Here is a 25049-nt window from a genome sequence, read left to right on the forward strand (position 1 = left end):
CGGACGTCTCATTTTCTGAGTTATTTGTTGGAAAGAAGGTTGAATATTATATGTAGGACTAATTTTTAGTAATTTATTATTTGACACTTTCTGCAGATTTTTCATTTAATCAAATCATTAAAAATGTTAACATTTTGTTGCCTAAAGTGCAATAACAGCATTCTTTATTGTACTCTTATTTGTAGCAAATGATTCATCTGCAGCTAAAAAAAATACTAACCATAAAAAACGTAGCTTTTTCTGCTTGACTTAATGTCAACACAGTGTAGGTAATAACTACCAAAATGTGTCATTGGAGATTTATTTTACAAAATCTGAGCCAGGTAAAGCTAAAACTACACCACTTGAGTTTTGGGTAGAACATACTTTCATTTTTCATCTTTAATGCAAAATGTATATATTTTTGTACAGCTTTGGCTAAATTAATGCTCTCGATATTTGTGTTATTTTAGCAAACGTCCTTTTTTTGAATCTGTATACTCCAGTTAATCATTTACTAAATTAGTTTATGATTAATTATGGTGCTCATCTATATTGTGTTGGCCATGATATTTTTAATTAAAAATCTGATGTAGTTTTGTTAGAAACACATTTTTGGAGGTTATGTTAGCCGTAAACAATAACCACCAAAATGAGCAGTTCGTAACCACTTTTAGAACAAGCATGTATATTATAACCTTCCTCTATTCTAACTACAGGGGGCGCTGTAGTTTTTTTTTTTTTTTAGAGAACCTAGACACGAGAAGTAAAGTTTTTGAAAATGTAATATTAAGCATAATCTAACCCAGTGGTTCCCAAACTTTTTCTTCTGCGCCCCCCAGTGGTTTCCAAACATTTTCTGCGCCCCCCCCTATGGATTACAAATGGCTGTCTGGTTGAAACGACGCGTGTGACGTGGGGGGATCGACTTTTTTGGGGGCAAAATGAATGTACGTTGCTGAAAATAGACACCAACATCGGCAGCCTACAAGGTACTTGTTAAGCTTAAGGTTCTGTATTGATATTAGCTAGTCATCTTTTAGCTAACATTACCTGAATCCAACAGCTTTACTCAACTCAGTCGGTTAGTTTGGAGGGAAAAACTGTGAAAAGTTCTTTGCGTTTTGCTGGTTTGCTGCCGTGATTCTAACACAAACCTACGTAGCTCCGCCCAGGAGCAGGAGGTCTCCTTCACAGGTGTAAACCCAGCGCGAGCGTCGTAGCGCTCATGTTGCGTTTAAAGGCGGCTCGGAAAAACAGGTCACAACATGTTAACAACGGATTAAACAGTTTTAACTGCTTATAAAAGTGACAGAGGTCACAGATATGGGAAGTGTGGAAGCCTCTACTGTACCAAATTGACATAGGAATAACAGAGAGTTGGCCATTCTAAGGTAAAAACCCAGCACATACAGTGTTCATGTTTTGTTTTGTTTTTTTCATCCAGCACTGCTCTAACATTCTTTCTTTCATAACTGTGGCTTTTAGCAAGTAGAAATAATTTTGGAAATTCTGACTGACCTAAAACAAGAAACATTTGGTCTGATGTAACTTCAGACAGTGAGAAAGAGGTATGTGTCTTTTTATTGAGTGTATTTAAACTTCTGGTTCCAACTTTAACCCTGCACATCAGCCTGTGGTGAAGCAGCATCATTCCGCAGGTTTTATTTTTCTTTGGCAGGAGATAAGTATGATGGTCGGAAGCTGGTTAGTGTCCAAAAGATTTGACTCTGGGCTGAAGGGCAACAACAACATTAAGCATCTAGTATATCTTAAATTAAAATTGTTAAATTAAAATCATTTACTTGGTCTATGCAAATTTAACAACGTTATCATTTCTAATACACTAAAAATGTGTTAAAATTGGAACCTGATGGTTTGGGATTGCATTAGCCTTGGGCCGGCTCTCTTGTATTTTGTATATTGTGAATGAATATTTTCACAGAAAAGGTAACCAAAATGTGTATATTTCCTCCTTTGTACAACTTGCAGACATGACATTGAACCTTGATATAATAAATAAGAAATCATACAAAACTGTGTTAGGATCTTTCACACTTCACTTCCTCTTCTGCCCAGAAATGATGGCAACTTAAACCACCTTAAATACTATCAAACTACTGCTATCCAGTTATATATATTGACACATTTACATAAACATACAGAGAAACAGGGTAGAAACTGAGCAGGTGAGACTGTACAGTTATTTCATTTTGGTTACTTATATTTTACAGTACAGAGATGGAAAAACTGAGGTAAAAACAAGAACTTGGAAAAGCTGGTTGGTTGGTTTTTAGAGCATTAAAGTCAGTGTAACCTCCAATTGTGGCTTAAAAACATACTCTTGTTCTGCTGATTTGTTTTTTTAGTTCTGTTCCCTCTCAGTCATCGCTGGGGCCCTTCGTCTCGGAGTTTTTCCCAAAGACTGGTGGCGATGCCACCATGGGAGGGACGCACTGCGACGGCTCACAGTAGCCATTCCTGCCAGCGGGACCCGGAGGGCCTGGAACGCCGTTGATTCCGGGAACGCCGCGCGGCCCCCGCTCTCCGTCACGGCCGTTCGTGCCGTAAGCCGGTCTTCCGGGTTCACCTGGAAGGTGAGTGAACAAAGATAAGAAGTCCAGTTTTTTTTTTTCCATTTATGACCATAATACTGTTTAAAAATTGATTTGGCATTTTACTGCGTTCCGTACCGAGTGTAGACTAGGAGTGTTAAATTCATTTTCATTTTGGGCCGTATTGAGATCACAAATGTTGTCAAAATGTTTTTGGGTTTCTACTGCTTCTATAAAAAAATGCCCAAGTGCTTAAAAGAAAACACACAGGCATTTTTTAGGCAGTAAGTTCATGTTTTTTGTTGTCTGGAAAATTAACTGTTTCAAAATCCTTCAGAATGTAAAGTCACAAATCAGTAGGCACTGCCTGTTGCCTAGCAACCCATGCAAAACCCCAGCCCGTTACCTAGCAACCCAAACTGAATTCCAGGATATTTTGTCAGTTGGTTTTACCTCTGTGTTTGCTGTAAAAGACAAGTAATATTTAATTACTAATATTAAATATGCTTAATATTTGTGAAAAAGAACTGGTCCCACTGGCAGATTATTTTAACAAGACATTTTGTTCATGTTATAAGTGAAATAATCTGCCAGTGGAACTAGTACTTTTGATCAGTATTAAGGGTTTTTCACTTAAAATAAGCACCGATATCTTGCTGAAAAGTTACTTTTAAGTTACTTTTATCTTATTTCAAGTGTACTATAATTGCACATCTGTTTGCAGTCATTTTCACATGTGAATGTAAACAATGAGTTGGGCGGGGTGGCCAGCAGCAGCTTATTTGGATCTAAAGTCAGGAAGCCCTAAAACTGCCTCTTGGACAGCAGCTGACATTTTCTGCACAAGCTCATTCCTGGATAATAACATTTTAGTCTGATCAGTTCTTCCTATGTTCAGCTCCTTTCAGAATGAGCTACTTTAGGGCCTCTTGTCACATACTGGAATGTTTGTCTTAAAATCCAAACCAACAAAATATGGGGTCATCCCAAAATTTAGATTTTTCAAACAACTTACAGTGTCTGTACGCAGCTGGGATTTCCTGTTTTGTTTATTCCATAATAGCTAAAGCATTGGGGAAATCCTAATCAAAACTATCAAACTATTTTTAAAAAACAGTTCTTATAAAATAATACTTTAATTAAAGACAGTCATGTCAGAGATTATGCTTCACCTGGTAGTCCAGGGACTCCTGGTTCCCCTTTGTGGCCCCTCAGTGTGGGCCCTCTGTCCCCTCTGTCCCCCTGGTCACCTGCAGAAACGACAGTAGTTATCACCATGAGCAGACATCAATAACGTTACCATAGCAACCTAGACTAAAATACTAGCAACAAAATGACTGATTACAATGATGAAAAACAGACTCTTATTACGAGAAAACAGACTTTTTGTTGCTTCAAGCATTTCTTATCTAATTTTAAAACTTATCTAATTTTAAAACTGATTGAGTTTTCAGTTTCTCTTAGAGATTATCCTGATTTAAAAAAAATAAATTCTGGATTGGGTGTCGGTGACAATGTTCCCGATCCATAAGGGCCAGTCTATTCAGTCTAATTCTATGCTTTGTGCTCTGAGCAACATCATGCTTACCTATCACTTATAGCTTATTTTACGTTTTATTTAAAATTCCTAATTGCCCTTTCTGAACCATTTGAATGAAGAATTGTTGCTCTTTCCTTGGTAGTCAATCTATTGTTTATGTCAGTTTCAGGTTTTTTATTATTTATTTTACATCGGCTGTTATACTCCTGATATCACTGACTGAACAAATTAAAGTTGTTTTTACATGTTTGACCAAGCTTTAGAAGCTATTGGTCTATTTCAATGTGCTATACTGGTGAAAAGTTATCAAATAAATTTGTAATTCAATACATTTATGTTGGTGTTTAAAAAAATGTATTCAATTCAGCGCTGTTTTTCTGTGTTGGATCGGTATTGGTCGACAACAACAGTGTGAAAGAAGTGGATCGGTGCATCCCAGGTTTCTTTGGTTGGTTTTTTCGCTAACCTCTATGTGGCAGTAATATACCAACTAAGAAATCACTGCAACCCTGCACCAGGAGGCTGTTAGCATACAATGCCGAAACACAAAATCTTATAAAGTAGTGTTGGTCTAGTTTCTAGTGTAAATGTCTTTGTCTGGTAATTTTTGGTTGTTCCTCATTCAGCAGAGTTACTCACAGTCCATAGAGCAGCGATACTTCATAATAAAATGACTCAAGTGAAAGTAAAAATATGCCTAAAAGTACATTTTTTGTCAAGAAAGTTACTCAAGTAGCCTGAGTAAATGTAACTTGGTTGTTATTAACTATCTCAATAACTATGGACATCCTTAAAGTAAACAGGGGAAGTTACAGATAAGAGATTCTAGTTTGGATTCCACCTTTTGGTCCTTTGCGGCCGATTAGCCCAGGTGGGCCCTTCAAACCGGGGAGTCCTCTCGACCCAGAGTGGCCTGGGAATCCGTTCTCTCCAGGCGAACCCGGTGGGCCAGGTGGACCAGGCGGGCCGGGGAGTCCGGCGATGCCTGACTCAGGCCTGCTCAGGCTGGCCGCTAACTGGGCCAGCTGCTCTGTGACATAGACATGTGAGGTATATGAGGTGACTTGATGATGCTAAAGCAACTGAATTCTAAAGCCAGCTAACATGAAGATGACAAACACTTACCTTGCATTACTCTCATGCAGACCTGTTTGATGTGCCTGTCTGTTGGTGGTTTGCCCTGAAAGTATCACAATAAGGCCGACAATCGTATCACAACATAATCATTTTATATCAATCGACATTAATAATTATTGATTCTTTTTTTGTTTTGTTTTAAATATCTGAAATACTGCCAAACTGGTGCGGTGACCTTTCCTGTTTTATGCAGTTTTCACTCCAGTCTGTTGTTTTTTATTTTTAAATAGTTATAAGGCACAGTGTGGAAACCTTAAGCTGCTGCTGTGCCAGTTACTCAGCAGTTTGTTGCTAGGTAACCACAGAATGTGTGAGTTGCTAGGTAACCACAGAATGTGTGAGTTGCTAGGTAACCAAGGAGTGAGTGAGTGACTTGATTCCACCAACCTTTCTTAGCTAGCAGAAAGATGTTGTACGGCTAAAGCTTTTTCTCTGCCTACATCTCCCAGAATGCTGTGCAGTTCTGGGTCGGAGTTCAGTGAATATCCTGTATATTGAATATTCTGTCAGCAGTGTTATCTATTGACATTGGTAATGTGTCTATCGTGTTATATGTTGCTATTGATTGATTGTCCTGCTGTACAGATACATATTTTATTACCCAACTTACACATTTCTTTTAACCTGAGTATGCTTTTTTTTTTAGTAATGGTACAGTATTATTTCTCCTGGGTTTGTCCTTGTGGTACAGTCTCCCGTTCCAATTTTTTTGTTTCTGATATATATATATTTTGACCTTTGAATATACATGGTAACATGCTCTTATATTTTCCTGAAAAGTTTCTTGTTAGTTTGTTTTGTCTTATTTCAAGCATACCCAGACATTTGCAGTAAATACTTGGTAAGATTTTGTGTTATGTACTGTAAATGAAATAACGCTTTGAAAACTGCTCTTTCTTTTTGACTAAGAAAGAAAGAGCTAAAAAGACTGATCAGTCTAAAAAGACTGATATTAAAATTAGTTTGATGACCTTTAAGGGCGGCAAAAACAAAACTGTTTAAATAACAGCCATTAGATTAGCAGGAAAGGCTTTTTAATAGCACAGGAGGTGAGAAGGAGAATCTGCTTTACTCCTCTAATTTATATTTTCTCCACAATTACTACCATATATTTTCCTTTGGTTTTATACGGTTTAATTTGGTGGTATTTTCTCACCGCCTTCCCCTGCTCTCCAGGTAGTCCCGGCACCCCGGTGTCTCCCTGCATGCCTCGTGGTCCTGGCTGACCCGACTTGCCCTCTTTGCCCGGCAGCCCGCGGCCGCCTTCAGGTCCTTTGTTTCCTGTTTCTCCTGGTGGACCGAGCTGCAGTCAGCACAAAAGAAGAATTAAGAGACATGAACTGTACTCCTGAAACTACCCATCAAAATCATTTCTAAAGATATATACAAAAAGGACATCTTGTGGTAGCCTGCGATATTTAAAATCTTCCTGTTTCAGTTTCTTGTGGAGTTCCACAAGGCTCAGTTCTTGGGCCTCTCCTTTTTTCATTAACAATGTTCTTTTAATCTTTCTACTGATGACTTCCAGGTTTATTTTACACTGAAACAGTGAAGTTACTCACAGTGGGAAGAGTGAACAGAAATTTTATTCGTACTTCATAATAAAAATAATCAAGTTGAAGTAAAAAGTAGAGCGTAGGAAAAATATATTTCCAATACATTACTCAAGTGAATGTAACTGATTAAATGCAACTAGTTACAACAAAACTCTGAAATTTATAAACGTGTCTGAAAATCTAATTGACTTTTTAAAATTTCAAACAATGCCAATATTAAAATGTTGAAAACTATGTGAATAAAAACTAGATAAGCCATAGAAAATACTCAAACAGATGATTACACTGTCAGAAAAGCTTAAGAAAATTTTTAAAAAGCCTTTCTGATATGTTAGGCATCCTCACTGCACTCTTTGCAATTTGCTCACTCATGTTACATAATATAACAGCTGTAAATACACACAGACTTCAGGAAGATACAGAGAGAGAGCTCAGGCCTACGTACCGATCCTTTCTCTCCTGGTTCTCCTTGGTCACCCTGGAATGAAAATGAAGAACATCGATTCATATTTCATGTCTCCAGTGAATGTGGAGGAAGGTTTTTCTACCAGACTTTCATTTATATATGATCTTAACAGACCGTTATTGTTTCTCATGACACATTTTGTTAGCTTGTGTCACTCAGTCTGTGTGTCACTCACCAGTTCACCTCTCTCTCCTGGTATTCCTTCAGCACCTGACGGTCCCTGGAGTAAAGACAAAAGGCCGGTTATTAAATCCAGCCGTACCATCTATCATCTGTATGACAGTCTGGATAACAGCAGTGATAATACAAGTTATTATTAAAAATACCTGGTCTCCTTTGGGGCCGGTGAGACCAACAGGACCCTGATGAACAGAATGGTAAGAATTAAGATTATATAGAGGACACACTAAAATGAGTTTGAATCTCTTCATACTATCAACAAGTCAGATTTGACCACTTAAAAAGACAAGAGACATATTTTTGAAAAATATCTTAATTTGTTCTGTTTGCAATATTAATTATAGATATGTTAGCCCACAGCTTCTAAATTTGCAATTCTGTCCATACACTTTATATGGCCTATATGACTATATTGATATAATAGCAAGTGTAAGTGCAAAAATGCAAAATCTTACCAAGTATTTTTGGTCTAGCTTTATGGTCAAAATTTGAGTACAAATGTCTTAGTAAGCTTGAAATAAGACAAAACTAACTTACAAGCAACTTTTCAGCAAGACATAAGAGCTTATTTTCAGCCAAGTAAGCTTAATGTTGATGAAAAAATTACCAGTTAAACTGGCAGATTATTTCACTTGTAACATGGGAAAAATGTCCTGTTATCTGTGAAATAATCTGGAACTAGTATTTTGTTGTTAATATCAAGTCTTGTCTTTTCCAGCAGCCAACGCTGTGGTAAAACCAGCTGACAAAATGTCCTGGAACTCAGGTTGGGTTTCTAGGTGATGGGCTGGGCTTCTCTGGGGTTGCTAGGTGATGGGCTGGGCTTCTCTGGGGTTGCTAGGTGTTGGGCTGGGCTTCTCTGGGGTTGCTAGGTAACGGGCAGCGCCTGCTGATTTGTGACGTTACATTTGGAAGGTTTTAGAAACGGCCCAGTTTCCAGCTATCAAAAAATGTTAACTTATTGCCAAAAACCAGGTAGGTGATTTTTTTTTTTAAAGCACTTGGGCTGTTTTTAGAATCAGTAGAGACCCAAATGGAAGCATAAAATCACACAAACTGAATTTCATATAATTAGGTCCCCTTTATGATCTTTCTTATCTGATGAAAGATCCTTGTGAAATTCTTACCCTGTCTCCTTTTAGGCCTCGGAAACCGGCAGGTCCAGGAAGTCCTGGAAAGCCGGGGTCCCCTTTGCTTCCCTGTGAAGCACATAAGCATAAACTGAGACAGAAAACACTGACGCACATTCAGAACCCACACAGAACCGAATGTGTTTAAAGCCTCAGTGTAAACACACAGGAAAAAACCCCCAAAACATTCAGGCTTCAGGTCATGTGCACAGGCGGCCGCGCCACCAGCCGCCCGGCCAGCATGCCTCGCTCCGGGTGGGTAAGGCTGGGTTTGGGTATGTGGGCATTCCTGGAGAACAGAGATTTCATTGAGGGCCTCTCAGTTTCTTTTCCTGTCCTGAATCCCCTCTGAGCTGCAGGAAAAAAAGCACCTGCAACAAACGGCCCTTCATGCCGACCCATGGATGGATTACAGACTTAACTGCAAGCACAAAACACACACAAAGGGTGTGTGAGCAAGACCCAGAGCTTAACTTTGCAAGGTAAAATTATGTTGGATAATACAACCAGAACAAGAGACCATGCATGTTTTCCCCTGACTGAAGGCTTAAGAGCTCTGATCAGGAGGTATGAAGCTTTAATGAGGTTCCAACAGTCTTTCTGACTTTTGGCATTTTTAAAACCTAGTCTCAGTTGATTTTATCTGCATATTTTCAACAAGCCACATTGGGATCTTGTTGCTTTTCTGTCAGAATTAGCTCTGTTGCTGTCAGGATTCCAGGTTGTTTTGGTTTGTTGTTTTCTCTTTGGTCACCATTTTGTTATTTATGCTCATTCTTATTTCATATTCGTTTTCTGTTGCTGTCCTGTTGGTGATTGGATCACTCTTTCCTTAGATGTTTATTTACATATGTTTAGATTTTGATGTGTTGGTTCATGTGCTTATGGCTGTTCAAAGTGAGGTTCAGGGGCCATTTGTGGTCCCTGGGATGATTTTGTGCGGCCCTCGACTATAATTTAAGTATAATTTAAATAAATTGGGACAAAACTACGGCTTGTAAATTAAATTCTACTCACAAAAATGTTAGCTGTGACACAAAGTGACAATCTTTTCCAAGCTTTCTGGATTTCTTCTGTTTTTATGGTAAATGGAACCACATCTTCTGATTGACTTATCTCTAAATTACAAGTGACTTCACTCAAATCTGCTTTTAATTTCCATTTTTCCTCGTCTGCCTCTACCTGCTCCCTTCTCCAGCTGCTTCTACTCACCTGTGATCAGCTCTTCTGGTTCTCATGTCATTCTCCACTGTGTGTATACGTTGTTCTCCACTGGTTCCTCCATCTTTTTCAGTGTTTCTCTGCCTGTTCTTTAATTCAGCTCTTTGCCCAATGTTTAAGTTCTTTGTTTATTTAATTTTTTTATTACACTCTGAATGTGGGTCCTACCTTAAACCAAACATGACAGTTGGGGAGGTCATGGTTTAACCTTGATAATGTCTTTCTGCCATCAGGAGTTCAATAAGGCTTTGCAATATTAACATGGCTGGAGAATTCAATGTTGGGTTTTATGTTATTAATGAAATAATTTTCTACTTCAGTTTTTCCATTGCATCACTTCTGTTTATTCTCATCTGTTTCAGAACAAACATAGATATTTAGATTCCAGTGAAATATGTTTCCAGTACGTTACTGTTAAAAGGAGAAAAGCCGAAATTATTAATATGATCATCCTTGAACTGACTGTCACTGCAATTTGGAGTTCCTCAGGGTTTTGGACTAAGACCACTTCCTTTTTGAGGGAGGTAGAGCTGCTCTGGCCACATCTCCCATTTTTTTCTGTCTCCAAACTTCTAAAAATAACTTCACAAATATCATGGTTTACTCATAAGCAACTCTTTAGATTTACACAGTAATGAGATCTGATTTATTCAGACTAGACAAAAGTGAGGAATCAACATTTCTTCCCGTTTCTTCTCGATGGGGCCATCACAAACCTTTCTTCATGTTAATACAGGACAGGATGAATGTCTTAGAAATGAATTATTGCCAATATTTCACATCCACTCCACTTGAAATGTACCTCTGAGCAGTGACGTGCGGTGAGGTTCATAGCTGGTGAGGCACCGACTTAATTATAATCGGATTTACAAATCTAGACCCCTGCATGTTATTGTTTACATAAGGAAATTTCGCGCATGCGTACAATGGCTGGAGGGCAAAAAGGCTATTCTGTAACATGTGATGCTTAGCCGCGCCGCCACAGAATAATTCCGTTATCTCAATCAAACTTAGACATGTAGATATTATTAATTTCGTGCTGTGCTTAACAGCAAAGGGAGAAACAGTTAAAGTACAACTCAAAACCACGTCTTTCTCGCTCTCTGTATCAGCGTAGCTACTGTATGGCTAGCTCGTTGTTACTGTTTCTTACTCTGCAGTTGTGGTCTGGGTTCATGAGCGCCCCCAACGATGAGGCACGAGAACTGCCTGCCTCACCTGGAATCTGTTCTCTGCCGTTTCTGATCGCTCCTCAGCACATGAAACACGTTAGTGACAATAAAAACACAGCACATTAAATACATAAACTTAATTATGGAAAATCAATGTTTTTAACCATGTTATTGGCGGCGCACAGACAGGAGGAGCATGCTACCCTAACCCTAACCGGTGCAGTTAGCGAGAGGTTGCACAATCCCAGGTGAGGCTCAGCTCACTGCTGCTTCGCTTCCAAGCATTTGAATGGGAAAATGCGAAAATTCAGTGATTTTGAAGAAAAAAGATCATCAGATTTGGTTAAATTAAATGAAAAATAGGTACTTTATAGTACAAGCCACAGGGTGAAAATATCTTTATAAATGATTTTATTGTTATATATTATTATTTTTCCTTGATGACAGTTGAGGCTATGCCTCACCTTCCTCCCCTCACCACATGTCACTTCCTCTGAGGAAATTTCATTTAATATTTTTCCCTTGAAATAAGCCACCTGTCAGGTCTTACCCTGCCTCCGGGTAATCCTGGCGGTCCATCAGGTCCTCTCTCCCCACGTTCACCCTAAAACGGGACAGAATATTAAACTGTCTCTAGTTTGTCTAACAAATTAGTAAAAATAATCATCAGTAGGAGTGAAAAGGTTGTTGCAGTGCATCTGCTAAGCACTCTGAATGTTTTCAGTTGATTAACCAGATTTCCTATCAGTGGTTTGGCACCAAGTTATCAGAACAAACTGGAATCAAGGGTGAAGAAAATAAACTTCATGTTTTAGGAAGAACTTTAAATATGAAGCTCACAGGTCCTCCTCTGGGTCCCACAGGTCCCACTTCCCCCTGGTCTCCTCGCTCCCCCTGGAAGTAAATATGACCACTAATAAGATAATCATTTAAACTTCAGGTGACATTTATTTCAGTTAAATAGTTTAAAATCACTGTCTTTTGAATAACTCAAGAGAATATTTACCTCTACGTCTCAGAATGGTTTCTGTTGCATTTTGGACTTTAATTTAATTTATTTATTTGGGAGAGACTATGCACATTATATTACATTTATGTAAAGGCACCAGAATTAGCCAAAACGCTACTTTTCATTTGTTGTCCCTGGACAATAAGTCATTTGTCTTGATGAAAATAAACAAAGATTATACAAAACAAAGTCAAAATGACTTTCACTGCAAAAACACAAAATCTCACTAGTATTTTTGGTCTAGTTTATTGTGAAAATAGTACATTTGAACTTTTCAGTTACTTGTAGCTTTAAAACTTATAAGTAAGTTTTCATCAAGCTATAGAAGCTTGTTTTAAGTAAAAAATTTCTTAACATTGATGAAAATTTACTGGTTTGACTGGCAGATTATTTCATTTAAAACACAGGAAAAATGTCTAGTTAAATAATCTGCCAGTGGAACTAGCACTTTTTCATCAATATTAAGGAGTTATTTACTTAAAACAAGCTCCTGTTTCTTGCTGGAAAGTTATTTGTAAGTTAGTTTTGTCTTATTTCAAGTGTATTAAGATATTCACACTAGAAACTAGACCAAAATTATTTGGTAAGATTTTGTGTTTTTGCAGTGTATATACACAAATTCAGCCAATAAATACAATAAGGGTCTGATTTTGCTTCAACTTACTTGCTTCCCTGGAGATCCCATCAGTCCCACAACTCCTGGGCCTCCCGTGTTACCCTTGTTGGAAAAAAGGAGTAACTTTTACTCCTCTCAACCTGTCTACATTTAGTGAGTTTATAAAGTTTTTCTACCATAATAACTGCTACACAGTTTTGATTATACCTTTGTGCCGCTTTGTCCTTTCTGGCCGTATGTACCTGGTAAACCCTAAATGAACAAAATGATGTTCAACAACATTAAAGTGTGAGAATAAAAAAGATAAAAATGGTAATAAAAAAAAAATCACTCACAGGAAGCCCCTGCGTGCCCGCGTCACCCGGAGCGCCACTTTTCCCTGGAAGACCCTGAAAATAAAACAACGGAAAGGCAGAGCGGATCATGACATGTTTTAATGACTAATTAGTAAACACATTTATTCATGCACTTTAACAACACTAAATATTACAAAGGATTTTTGGACTAGTTTCTAATGCTGATATTAATACACTCTAAGTAAGAGAAAATGAACTTACAAGTAACGTTTCAGCAAGATATAGGAGCTTGTTTTCAGTCAATAATTCCTTAATATTAATGAGAAAGATCTAGTTCTACTGGCAGATTATTTCACTTATAACAGGAAAAATGTCTTGTGCAAGTTAAATAATCTGCCAATGGAATTAGTACTTTTGCATTAATATCAAGAAATTATTGACTTAAATCAAACTGCTATATCTTGCTGGAAAGAATTAGAAACTAGACAAAATTTACTTACCAAGATTTTGTGTTTTTGAAGTGTGTGTGATTTTAATTGCGTTTTTTTATTTAATGGAAACACTGAAATTGTGAAATTATGTTTTTTTTTTTTTTTTTGTATTAAGGGAATAGACAAAGTTTTGCATACATTTTTAATGGAAACACAGCTACTGATAAACAGGTTAAAAGGAACTAAACTGTGCTTACAAAAACCTAAACTAGCGAATAAAGTATTTTATTTTTAACTGTGGTTTGGTATAATTTCACATGTACAGCATCAATAACGACATTACCCTTGAGCCAGGCAGTCCAGGTATTCCCTCACGGCCATCTGGACCCGGAAGGCCCTGCCAACAAGACAGGAAGCCATGAGAAATCCTGATACATAATTATATATTAAAACCATCAATATTAAAAAACTATGTATGATTCATACATGAAATAAACAACCATGAACAGGACTGATTTTTGATTGGATTCTTCAGAACTGAGTGTAACTTTTGATTCAGATTATTTTCTGTGACATCTTTACCATTGTTTTGATGTGTCAAGCTCAAGGCTCGGGGGCCAAATCCGGCCCGCCATAAGTTTTTCTGTGGCCCTCAGGACTCTAGATAGACACATAAATACAGCCTTCGAGGAAACAATATTATTTTATTAATCAAATTAAAGCAGTGTTTATCTCTATGCTGCCAAATTACATTAATGTGAAAAGATGTCAATATTATTTAACTTTTAAGAAGTACTAATTGAATGCAGAGACACCTATTTATTTATACTTTAACAGTTTAATAAGGAGTTTTTCAATATATTTTGCCACAACAATCATGATGCTGATGTGGCTTGAAATTAAATTAAGTTTGACATCCCAACATTAGAGCTTACAGCTAAAACCAGATCTTTACAAACACTGAATATAAAGACTTTTTTTTCTCACTGTCTGCAGTTAAATCAGGCAAACCTTTCTTGTTTTAGCTTTGTTAGAATTGAAATAAAATAAAATAATTTATATTTGCTAAAAAGAACTTGGCCAACATTTTTTAGACATTTTTTTTGTAACTTTCCTCAAATTTCTCAAATGTTTACATACATTTGGTGTCTATCAAGGATAATTGTCTTTTAAAATGTATGACAATTTGATACTTTTTATCTAAGTTTGATATCTCATCAAACATAAATATTTTGGTGTGTTTGTGGTGAAACAATAATAGTCAGACTATAATAATCAATAATTGGTGGATTGGAAAGAACCGAGGATGTGCACCTTGACAAGAGTACAGTTTTGCATTTCTGGCTTAAATACGATGAAGTGAGACTTACAGGTTCTCCTTTTGGCCCTGGTACCCCCCTGATTCCTTGTGGGCCCCGATCCCCCTAAAAAAACACAAATAAGAAGCACTGACAAAAAAAACTGGTGCAAATGTTTGGTTTTTGTTTTAAAAGCACAATTTGAGTTATTATCTGTGAGAAAATAATTAAAATAATCTCAATTTCACCTCAATTATAATACAAGCAAAGAGAGAATCAGGGTGTTTATGGAGGAAACAGAAAATGAAGAAAGTGTGAAAGTACTTATCTCAGATGAGAAACCATAAAAAGTTCCTGCTTTTTAATATTCTCTGTACTCTTTTAATTGTCTTACCTGCGCTCCTATTTGTCCACTCTCCCCTATTGCTCCTCGTTGACCTGGATCCCCCTGAAAAGTGAAAACATTCATCAGTAACATTGATTGATTAATTAATGAATCTCTGCAGTCAATTGGATGTCCACCCACTGGTGCTCCCTGAATTCCCCTCGGACCGACATCACCGGGTTTTCCACGAGGTCCCTGTTCAGATGGAGAGTAGAAACAGCTAAAGGTTAATTCAACATGCTTTATTCCCTCTATTTATTAGTACTTATGTCATATGTTGTTGGAGTACATCTACTTAAAATGCACAGAAAAACTTGTTTTATACTGGAAAAAAATTGGATCTCCCCATCAAAGATCTAACATGGGGCAGGATAACAAATCAGTAACAATATCTATTATGATTGATATGAATAGAAAACCTGTAGAATGTAGAATATTCAATAATTCCACTGAATCCCAATCCAGAACCGCCCAGCATTCTGGGGGATGTAGTCAGAGGAAAGACTTTAGCTGCTCAACATCTCACAGCCAGCTAAGCAAAGTTGGTGGAATCAACTGGCTCACTCGCTTTTTGGTTGCCTAGCAACTCATTAGTTCTTTGGTTGCCTAGCAACAACCTGCTGAGTAACTGGCGCAGCAGCAGTTTAAGGTTTCGCTCCCATGCCTCATAACTGCTTAAAAATAAAAAAAACAGTGACGTTGAGTGAAAGGAGAAAATGTGGATAAAACAGCAAAGGTTACATTTGGCAGTATTTCAGATATTTAAAACATACAAAGAAAAACTTAATAAGTAATTATCAATATCTGCTGATATCCATATCAGCAGATATTGATATTCTGTGATATGTTTTTCAGCCCTAATCTAACATGATTTTACTTTTCCCCAAACACAATAAGAGTTTACTTTTTGGCATCTTGATTAGTGTTAGAGAAATAATATAACTATAATAAGTTTCTACCCTAATTAAGCAGCAAGAATTAGGAAATGTAAAAAAGACAAACCATAATAAATGTTTAAAAACTTTTCATAATAGTATGACATATCTTGGAAAATTCTATTGAAAGACATATGGAAATGGCTCCAAGAAAAAAGTCGTGTTTCAAAAAGAAAGTAGTAAATCCTAGTTATGCGAAAGACTGGCGACCTGTCCAGGGTGACCCCGCCTCTCGCCCGGAACGTTAGCTGGAGAGGCACCAGAACCCCTCCCGACCCCACTGAGGGACAAGGGTGTAAAGAAGATGGATGGATGGATGGATGGATGGATGGATGGATGGATGGATGGATGGATGGATGGATGGATGGATGGATGGATGGATGGATGGATGGATGGATGGATGGATGGATGGATGGATGGATGGATGGATGGATGGATGGATCGATCCTAGTTAGTTTTCTTAAGTTGGAACTGGGAGTTTTTTGTCAAGTTGACTGAAAAAAATCAAACAATTCCAGATACTAGCCAGTTTTAAACCACAAAATGAAAAGTTCTTTAGTTTTTCAGCATCAAGCAGGCATCCAAATTATAAATTCTGGCCTTTTGCAAAAGTTTAGTAAAAGGCCAGAATTTTGAGTGATTTTTTTTTTCTCTAACAGAAAATAAATATAGCCAGATCAAAGTTTGTGTCAGACTGATAGACTCCAACCAACAAAAGCCAAAAACTAAAACGGAATCAAAAGTTGTTCAATAACATTTTAGTTTAAAGATGTGCAGACTCGTGACGCCAGATTATTGCAGTTTTTATTTATTTTTTCACATTATTAACCTTTTTTCTTTTTACATAACAGAAAACAATATTTTAACAGAGATTGTAAATCTTTGGAAACACTTTATTATTGACTGGGTTGAAGCAACAAATTGGCAGTAATTTACAAAACGTTTTAAGGTTTTTAGCCATGATGAGTGAACTGTAGATTCAAACCCCGTTTTTCTTACCCGGTCTCCTTTGGGGCCCGTTATTCCTGGAAGGCCTCTTGCTCCACCCGGGCCCTAAAATTACTCAGCAGACAGAGAGGAGTTAGTATGCTGGATTAAAATCATTTCTCTGAGAATAAACATTATCTGTTTAGACATGAGCGGCCATTTTGGAAACAAAAATGAAATATTTTACTGGCAGTCCTTGAGCTCCAACTTCACCAGGCGGTCCTTGATCGCCCTCCTCTCCCTGTTGATTATCGCAGTTATATAAATGTTTTAATTTTACAGTGTAATCTCTGTTTTTTTTTTTAATCTGTTATAATCTGTGGCATGACATCACCTTGTGTCCTTGTCTTCCGGGCTCACCTGATTCGCCCTTAGCCCCTTTGTGGCCCTGAGGAGTAAAAGTTCAAGTTAAAATCAAGTCAAAAACGAAAACTGAAACTGATCTGTAGCCAATCTTTAAAAGTGAACTCACTTTCATCCCTGGGAGTCCAGAATATCCATTCAGTCCTGCTGGGCAGGCAGTGGGACACTGAAAAATACAACAATTAGTTATTTATTTCAGTCAATTTTAACCTTTCCATACACAGGTAAAACAGAAAACACACAATACTAAAGAAAAAACTAATAAAAAAAACTAATAGAGAATTAGAGGTAACGCTTTATTTGAAGAGGTGTGCATAAAACTGAAGTAATGACAGTCATGAACATGAATGAGTCTTCATGAATGTTTACGACATTCATAAAGTGTCATTCTGTAAATAGTGACACTTTTAATGCAAGTTTTAATGCAACTTTACTTTAAACAGGGCAAAAACACAAAATCTTACCAAGTATTTTGGTCCAGTTTCTAATGCAAATATTTAGTACATTTAAAATAAGACAAAACTAACTTATGAGTAACTTTTCAGCAAGACATAGGAGCTAGTTTTAAGTAAATAATTCCTTAACATTGATGAAAACTTAGTAAAAGATTATTTCTCTTATAACATGGAAAACATGTCTTGCTATAAGTGAAATAATCTGCTAGTGGAACTAGAACTTTTTCATCAATATTAAGGAATTATTGACATAAAACAAGCTCTTATAACTTTCTGAAAAGTTACTTGTAAGTTAGTTTTGTCTCATTTTAAGTGCACTAATGTAATTGCACTAGAAACTAGACAAAATTACTTGGTAAGATTTTGTGTTTTTGCAGTGTATGCACATCCCTTCAAATAAAGTGTCACTGAATTAGAATTCAAAATGAACCTAAATAAGACACAGCTGGCATTTCAGAAATGTAATAGATTTTTAAAAACGGACATGAAAATGAATAAATGCAACATATTAGCTGTTTTTACTGGTTGTGTTGGAATAGAGCCACTTTTTTAAGTGAATCTGTAAAAATGTTTGTGTTGAGGTCATGACCCTGATCTACACTTAGATCCTCAAATTAATTTCCTCTGCAGGGAGTGAGTTACTTTAACAGTAAATAACCAGAATTATTGTTTTACCAATCACTTTGAAACATCCACAGTTTTCCTGCGTAAGTCGATGATAAGTAAGTCCTCCTGTTCATTTGTTAGATTAATCACGTTTTGATGTTATTTTACTTCTAAATGGACATAAAACAAATCCACTTACCAGCTCCTCACCCTGGTAAACAGCTGGAGGTCCCTAAAAGATGCAAAAAATGAAATTAGATTATGGTTGTGGGAGAATATTCTGCTTCAAACATCTGGTAGGGATGTACAGTGTTTTTTAGTTATTTAGTTTGGAAAGTTCAACATTTAACTTCATTTCTATAAAAATGATGTGACTGAAACATTTTTAAATTGATAGTTTACTTCTGGTTTGTAACCCAGGAGGACAATTAGGTTGGTCAGGGATGTAGAGCCAGGGGTTAGGGTTAATCACTAATAATGAAAGTTAATCACCCTAATAATCACTTATTGATAACCTCAAAACAAACAGTAAGCCTAACAAATAAAAATATAAAACTAACAGATTGAAAGTTCCTTTCTTTGTGTGGGGAACGTTTGCGTGTTTTTTGGTGCTGAATCCTGAAATGCTAGTGGAGCTGTTGTCTGTCGGTTGCTATGGTAACCGGTCTGTGTGTAGCGTAGCCGACACAGAGGGCAAGAAAACGGAAGAATGAGTGGTTTTCAGTTATTCTTCAACTGTTTTTCAGCGTTATTTTTTCCCTTTTCTGTTGTGCATTGCACTAAACTAATAAAATCTACGTGTCCTGGTTTTATTTTGTTAAAGAAACTGCTCCACGCAGCAGCACCGCGTTGTTTCCAGATGTAAACGACAACATGCAACGTGTGTATAAAGTGAACCAGACGGATGTAGACGGATGTTTACCCGAGGACCAATAGGACCAGGCAGACCAACGGCACCTCTCCTCCCTTTCACTCCCTGAAACACATAAAGAAGTTTTTATCAGTCATCTTCTTATTTCCTTAAAAAAAGAAGTATTTTCTTATGAAAAAAGCAAGTTTCCATTTCAGTTGATTAAGTTTCTACCAGGTGTTGTTTACTCACAGGCGGTCCTACTTTTCCCAGTTCACCTGGTAGCCCATCCGTGCCAGGAATACCCTGTAACAGAACCAGCAGAAACTGTAATGTATGCTGCAAAATGGTACCAAGCATCAGATTTTTAATGTTTGCTACATAAAAAACTATAATAAATTACAATTTCCAGAGTCAGACAAAAACTGAAACAGTTCAATCTGATTTTACTTTGATGTGGATATTTTTGTATTATTCACGTAATAAAGTTTTGTGTTTGATAGACAAAATAAAATAAGTTTCCTTTTAAACTGTGACTTTATTTTCTTTTTTTTTCTATTTTCATAGAATAAAGAGCTTTGCTTTACAATAACAAAGCATAACAATGGAACGTGTCTGTAACTTCTTTACTCACATCAGTCCCATCAAGTCCTACTCCCTGTGGATGACAAATCAGAGATTATGATGTTAATCTGGAATAACCCAGCAGATGCAATCAGACAAAGGCAAACTGGTGCAGTAATAATCTCTGCAGCAACGCTACAGTTTACTGCAAGGTTAGGTGGAACAATTAGGAGATTATAATAATCTATGATATTATCTCTTTGTAACAGAAATGCTGAAAATGTTTACTTACCGGTTCTCCAGCAGGTCCCCGAGCTCCAGGTTCCCCCTAAACCCAAACAAGAACAGAAACTTTGTCTGCCATCCCATCTTTACAGACATAGCTGATGAAAATACTCTGTGTGAAAATCCTCTGGAAAGTTCTTATTAATGCTGTAAATATGACAAACTTACTTTTGAGCCTTTTGGGCCCAAAGGGCCTGGATCCCCCGGGGGTCCCACAGGCCCCTGCAGACGACACACATTTCATTAAAATCCTATCGGTCTAGCAAGCGAGCGAGCTAACTAGCTAGCTTTAAACCAAGCTAGCAGTCAAACTAGCTAGCTCGCTCCAACTGAAGGTCTAATGCATCTATATTTGTACAATTTCCAGATGCTTGACAGTGACACATCCACTCATATTGTTATATAAAGGTGTAAATAAGCCTGTGAATAAATGAAAATGCTTTGTGACGCTGGTGAAAGAGCTAAAACTCCAAATGCACCATGATTAGCCACTCAGGGTCAGAGACATTAAAACGGGTCATGTGGTCTGATGAAGATAAAAATAAAGTATATGGCTGTGAAGCACATCGTTATATTTGAAGTACAACACCATCATAACAGTGAAGTATGAGAATGGGTGGCAGCATCATGCTGTGGGGACAAAAGTGGATTATGTGGAAATACTGATTAAAGCAGCTTATAGCTGTCAGGAAGAATGGGCCAACAGGTCAGCAAAATGTCTGACCCAACTCACACAGTTTACAAGGTGATTCTACCAAACAGCATTTAACTCAAATAAACCTACAAAACTACAAAAATATTAGGTAAAATAAATGTATCAGACTACCTCATCCTTCAGTTAAACTTTTTCCTTTGAATTATGATTTGAGGAAAATCTGGTGTCTTTTTTTTTACCCTTCACTGCAAAAACAGAAAATCTTCTAAAGTATTTTTGGTCTAGTTTCTAGTGCAAATATCTTAGTACACTTGAAATACGACAAAACTGACTTACAAGTAACTTTACAGCAGTATGTAGGAGCTTGTTTTAAGTAAATAATTTTTGAATATTGATTTTAAAAAGTATTTGTTGTATTGGCAGATTGTTTCACTTATAACAAGATATTTCCCTGTATCAAGTGAAATAATCTGCCAGTGGAACTTATAATTTTTCACAAATATTAAGGAATTATTTACTTAAAACAAGCTCATATGTCTTGCTGAAAAGTTTCTTGTAAATTAATTTGGTTTCATTTCAAGTGGACTAAGATATTTGCACTAGACTCTAGACAAAAATACTACAAGCAAGATTTTGTGTTTTTGCAGTGTTGGCCTTCCACTGAACTTCCTTTCTCCGTGCATGAGTGATAAAATCATAATTACCCGTCTAAAGGCAACCAAAATGCTTTTCTCCATCCTAACAGTTGGCAAAAATAAACTGTATTGCTCCTACAGCTGAAGCTCAGTCATATACCCTTAACCTCCATGGTGTAATATCACTCTGTGGCGATCCTGACAGACAGAAAACTCCCTGTTACCACTCCACATGTCTTTCCTGCCAGCCATCTCTGAACAGCCTTTCCCCCCAAAACTCCTTTCAGGTGCAGACAAAAAGACCCCTGTTTCTGTCAGGAAGCCACGTGAGACCCAGCCCTAAATAGCCCCTCTGATTTATTCAGGGGGACATTTTTCCTCTCTCTACTTTTCTGCCCACAGGAGGAAAATCCAAACTGTTCGGATACCAGCAGACACATAACTCCAGTTCTCCAACTTCAGATTTCAAGATGTAAAAAACATCCTTTTAATTAAAATTTAATAAATACACACATTCCTAATTTTGTTTTTTACTTACATCTGCTCCTGGAAGGCCTGGAGCTCCAGAAGACCCATCTTTGCCATTATCTCCAGGAAGACCCTGGAAACAGGAATGTTCAACTCATTATGGTGCATTTTAATAAATAAATCCTAAAATGTTGTTTTCATTATGAAACTCTGCATGTAGAAATTAGAAAATCACTCACTACTGGGCCAGTTACAGAGGAGTCTTCCCCTCTCTCACCCTGAACATGCAGAAAAAATGTTAAAATTAACACAAAAACAATAATTATACATGTAAAGGTTCGTTTGTTTTATAAATTGGCCACTCAACATATTGTTTATGGTTTTATATGCTGTCCCCTTAGCATCTCAAATGGATATTTGTGAGATGTTTGTTATGTTTAGGTGAAAAAAACTATTCGAATAATGCAGATAAACCCAAAACTAAATAAATCAAGTGTATTTGAAATAATTAAATTAAGATTTCCTGATCACCAACAGCTGATTGATGCTGTTTTTAAACTGTATTTCAGATAAAGGTGATGAAAAACAGAATATTTTCTTCTCAATCAGAGACTCAAACAAACACCTGAAAATGACCCTCATTTGGAAACGAAGCTCCAAACTAATTACTTCTGTTTGTTTCCTTCTTTTCATCGTCTCCTATTTGTATGCAGAACCTTTGATTGAATAAAAGTCTCAAAAATCCAAATGACACAATGGAAAAAATAATTTTCTGTCACATTATAACCATATTATTTGATTTTACTAGAATATTTTGCCTCATCTCCTTTTATTATTTTTCTGTCAGTTACTATTTCCTCAAATAGTCCCACACTATACCTTTACACTGAAAAAGGAAAACAGTTGGTCCAACTTAATAAAATTCAGTTAATTTGTTACAAGTAACCAAATTAAGTTTATCCAAGTAAATAAACATAAATAAATTAAGTTTGACAAACTTAATTAAATTATATGTAATAAATTTTAGTTGGAGTTCCATCTTCTGTTTTTCAGTGTATTATTTGATTTTACTGGAATATTTTCCTTGATCTCCACTATTAGGAGAAGAAGAAATCATTTATATATGAGTGAAAGTTGTTTTAATGTACAGTAAGAAGAGCTGTGAAGCTGAAACAGATGATGTTTGGCTTCTGTGAGGGATGAAATAAACAGACTCACATCGATTCCGTCGACTCCAGGTACTCCAGCGATGCCTGGCGGTCCGGGGGGCCCTCTGGGGCCAACCGCGCTCCTCTTTTAAACAAACACACAAAACAGATTTTCATTTTTCAGCCTTAAGCATCATGCAGTGCTGCGGTACTGCGCAGGGCAATCACACAAAGACTTATTGTCCCTGATCTGAGAGGAAAGGTCACGAAACCCAACCCGGCTTTCATTTTAGTCCCATTAAACTGCCTAAGTAGCAGCATGGTTTTCGTTTTCGTTTTTATTTAATCTTTATTTAACTCAGATTTTTTTTTAAAATTTAATTTCCTGGGTTAAACAGCAGTAGAACAAGATAAAAACAAAACAACTACAAAGTTTCTGCCTAAACTTCACTGCTGAACATGATGGGATAAAGAGGCATTTTAGTCATTCTTTGATATAAATATATTAAAAATGTTAAATAAACATCTCAGTTGCTTAAATAACAAATGTCAGTAATAAGTTTAATTTATTTTAACTAGAGATTGTGTTCCATTGAAGTGACGATGTTCAATACAAACTGTTATGAAGTATTGCCTATTATTTTTGATTTATTTTTGCCACAAAAAATTCCAGAAATTATGTCTAAACCCTCTCAAAAACTGTCCACGTTGTTGGGAATATTACATTTACTATTTTCTTCACTGTTTTTTCAATGAAAATATCCATAGATATCAATAGATTTGAAAATATGTGTGCATTTTTGTAACATGGATCACAGTAGGTTATGTGACTGGTGACCTAAAGCAGTGCATCACAAATGGAAATGTTTTTCAAGAGCAGCATTTGTGTTTTGGAGGTTATAATTGCTGTGGTATGCAGTCAGAAGCAAAAAGTTATGTAAAAAAATCATAATATTATAATAATATCAACACAAAATATTGTGCTAAAACTTTAAGTCCATGACTTACAGCCTCAAATGTATATAAATTAGTTGAAGTTAATTTCTAAAGGGATCAAGTTATAAAAAAACATCCAAGAAAGTAGACTCAGTAAGTAGCTAAAGGCGAGTTAGTTAGAGTGACTTAACATCCTGCTTAGAGAAAAATTAATTATCTATTTTCATGCAGCAGTGATGAAAAACGCCTCTCACCTGAGCTGAGCAAATCAACACCATCTGCAGTAAAACCACCAGCAGAGGCTCCTGATGGGTCCTGAAGACAGCCATGGTCTTCCCAAAGAGCCAGGAAGGTACTAAAAAATCTCCTTTTTACCAGATTAGACGAGGCTTTCGGTCAGTCCATCTACCGGTGCCCCCCGACTGAAAGCCCACCGCCTAGAAGGGAGGAAGTGAGAAAGTCCTGACTGAGAAGGTGAGGCTCAGCGGGCTGAAGGAGGAGCGAATACACCTCTGGACTCACAAGGGGGCATTTTGAAACTAAATAGGGAAGGGAAAACGAGTCTAGTTTGATTCAACCTTTATTTTTCTTCATATATCCATCTTTCAGAAATTCTAGCATTTAATTCTCTTCACTTTCCACGTTGTGATTCAGAAAAAAAATATATCAAGCTTCCTTACAAGGCAAACAGCTCCATTTCTTTACTGTAATAAATTAATAGATCATAAACACTAAATTGTTAGCTTCAGTAAAACTAAATTGTCATACATAATTCAATCTTCAACTTATGAAACGATAAGAGGGAGAAACAACTTTTTGTTTTAAATATCTGGAATACTGCCAAACTGGTGATGGGACTTTTTCTGTTTTGTCCACAGTTTTCACTCCACGGCTTTGTTTTTTCTATTTTTAAGCAGCTGGAAACTTGAAACTGCTGCTGTGCCAGTTACTCAGCAGGTTGTTACTAGGTAACCAGATAGTGAGTGAGTTGCTAGGTAACCAGATGGTGAGTGAGTCCAACCTCTGGGCTCACAAGGAGGCCGTTTTGAAATTAAATGCAAGTCCAAACAAGTCAAGTTTGATTCAATCTTTTTTTTTTCACTTATCCATTTTTCTAAATTTCTATAAACTTAGTTCACTTCACTTTTCATGTTGTGATTCAGAATTGTTTTTTATCAAGCTTCCTTACAA

At 36.8% G+C, this 25049-nt stretch overlaps 1 protein-coding gene across 1 annotated transcript in view; it reads right to left on the reverse strand.

Moving 5' to 3' along the window:
• Window positions 1-1930: 1930 nt before the first annotated feature.
• col9a1a (collagen, type IX, alpha 1a) overlaps window positions 1931-25049 on the reverse strand; it is a 28207-nt gene continuing 5088 nt past the window's right edge. Inside the window, exons 2-33 of the mRNA XM_015007695.2 lie at window positions 24113-24295; window positions 22993-23067; window positions 22014-22052; window positions 21845-21907; window positions 20185-20238; window positions 20024-20059; window positions 19802-19825; window positions 19420-19473; window positions 19240-19293; window positions 18517-18549; window positions 17366-17422; window positions 17228-17281; window positions 17081-17134; window positions 16906-16959; window positions 15113-15166; window positions 14981-15034; window positions 14659-14712; window positions 13632-13685; window positions 12897-12950; window positions 12769-12813; window positions 12610-12663; window positions 11777-11830; window positions 11487-11540; window positions 8541-8612; window positions 7560-7595; window positions 7409-7453; window positions 7213-7245; window positions 6368-6514; window positions 5200-5254; window positions 4916-5104; window positions 3707-3784; window positions 1931-2569 (exon numbers count right to left, since the gene is read on the reverse strand). Of these exons, the coding sequence (XP_014863181.2) occupies window positions 2361-2569; window positions 3707-3784; window positions 4916-5104; window positions 5200-5254; window positions 6368-6514; window positions 7213-7245; window positions 7409-7453; window positions 7560-7595; window positions 8541-8612; window positions 11487-11540; window positions 11777-11830; window positions 12610-12663; window positions 12769-12813; window positions 12897-12950; window positions 13632-13685; window positions 14659-14712; window positions 14981-15034; window positions 15113-15166; window positions 16906-16959; window positions 17081-17134; window positions 17228-17281; window positions 17366-17422; window positions 18517-18549; window positions 19240-19293; window positions 19420-19473; window positions 19802-19825; window positions 20024-20059; window positions 20185-20238; window positions 21845-21907; window positions 22014-22052; window positions 22993-23067; window positions 24113-24187 (2067 nt within the window). The 5' untranslated portion in view covers window positions 24188-24295 and the 3' untranslated portion in view covers window positions 1931-2360. The remainder of the gene's footprint in view (window positions 2570-3706; window positions 3785-4915; window positions 5105-5199; window positions 5255-6367; window positions 6515-7212; window positions 7246-7408; window positions 7454-7559; window positions 7596-8540; window positions 8613-11486; window positions 11541-11776; window positions 11831-12609; window positions 12664-12768; window positions 12814-12896; window positions 12951-13631; window positions 13686-14658; window positions 14713-14980; window positions 15035-15112; window positions 15167-16905; window positions 16960-17080; window positions 17135-17227; window positions 17282-17365; window positions 17423-18516; window positions 18550-19239; window positions 19294-19419; window positions 19474-19801; window positions 19826-20023; window positions 20060-20184; window positions 20239-21844; window positions 21908-22013; window positions 22053-22992; window positions 23068-24112; window positions 24296-25049) is intronic.

This window comes from Poecilia mexicana, unplaced genomic scaffold (assembly GCF_051168715.1).
Source record: "Poecilia mexicana isolate PSO_F unplaced genomic scaffold, ASM5116871v1 scaffold_1, whole genome shotgun sequence".
NCBI classification, from domain to species: Eukaryota; Metazoa; Chordata; class Actinopteri; order Cyprinodontiformes; family Poeciliidae; genus Poecilia; species Poecilia mexicana.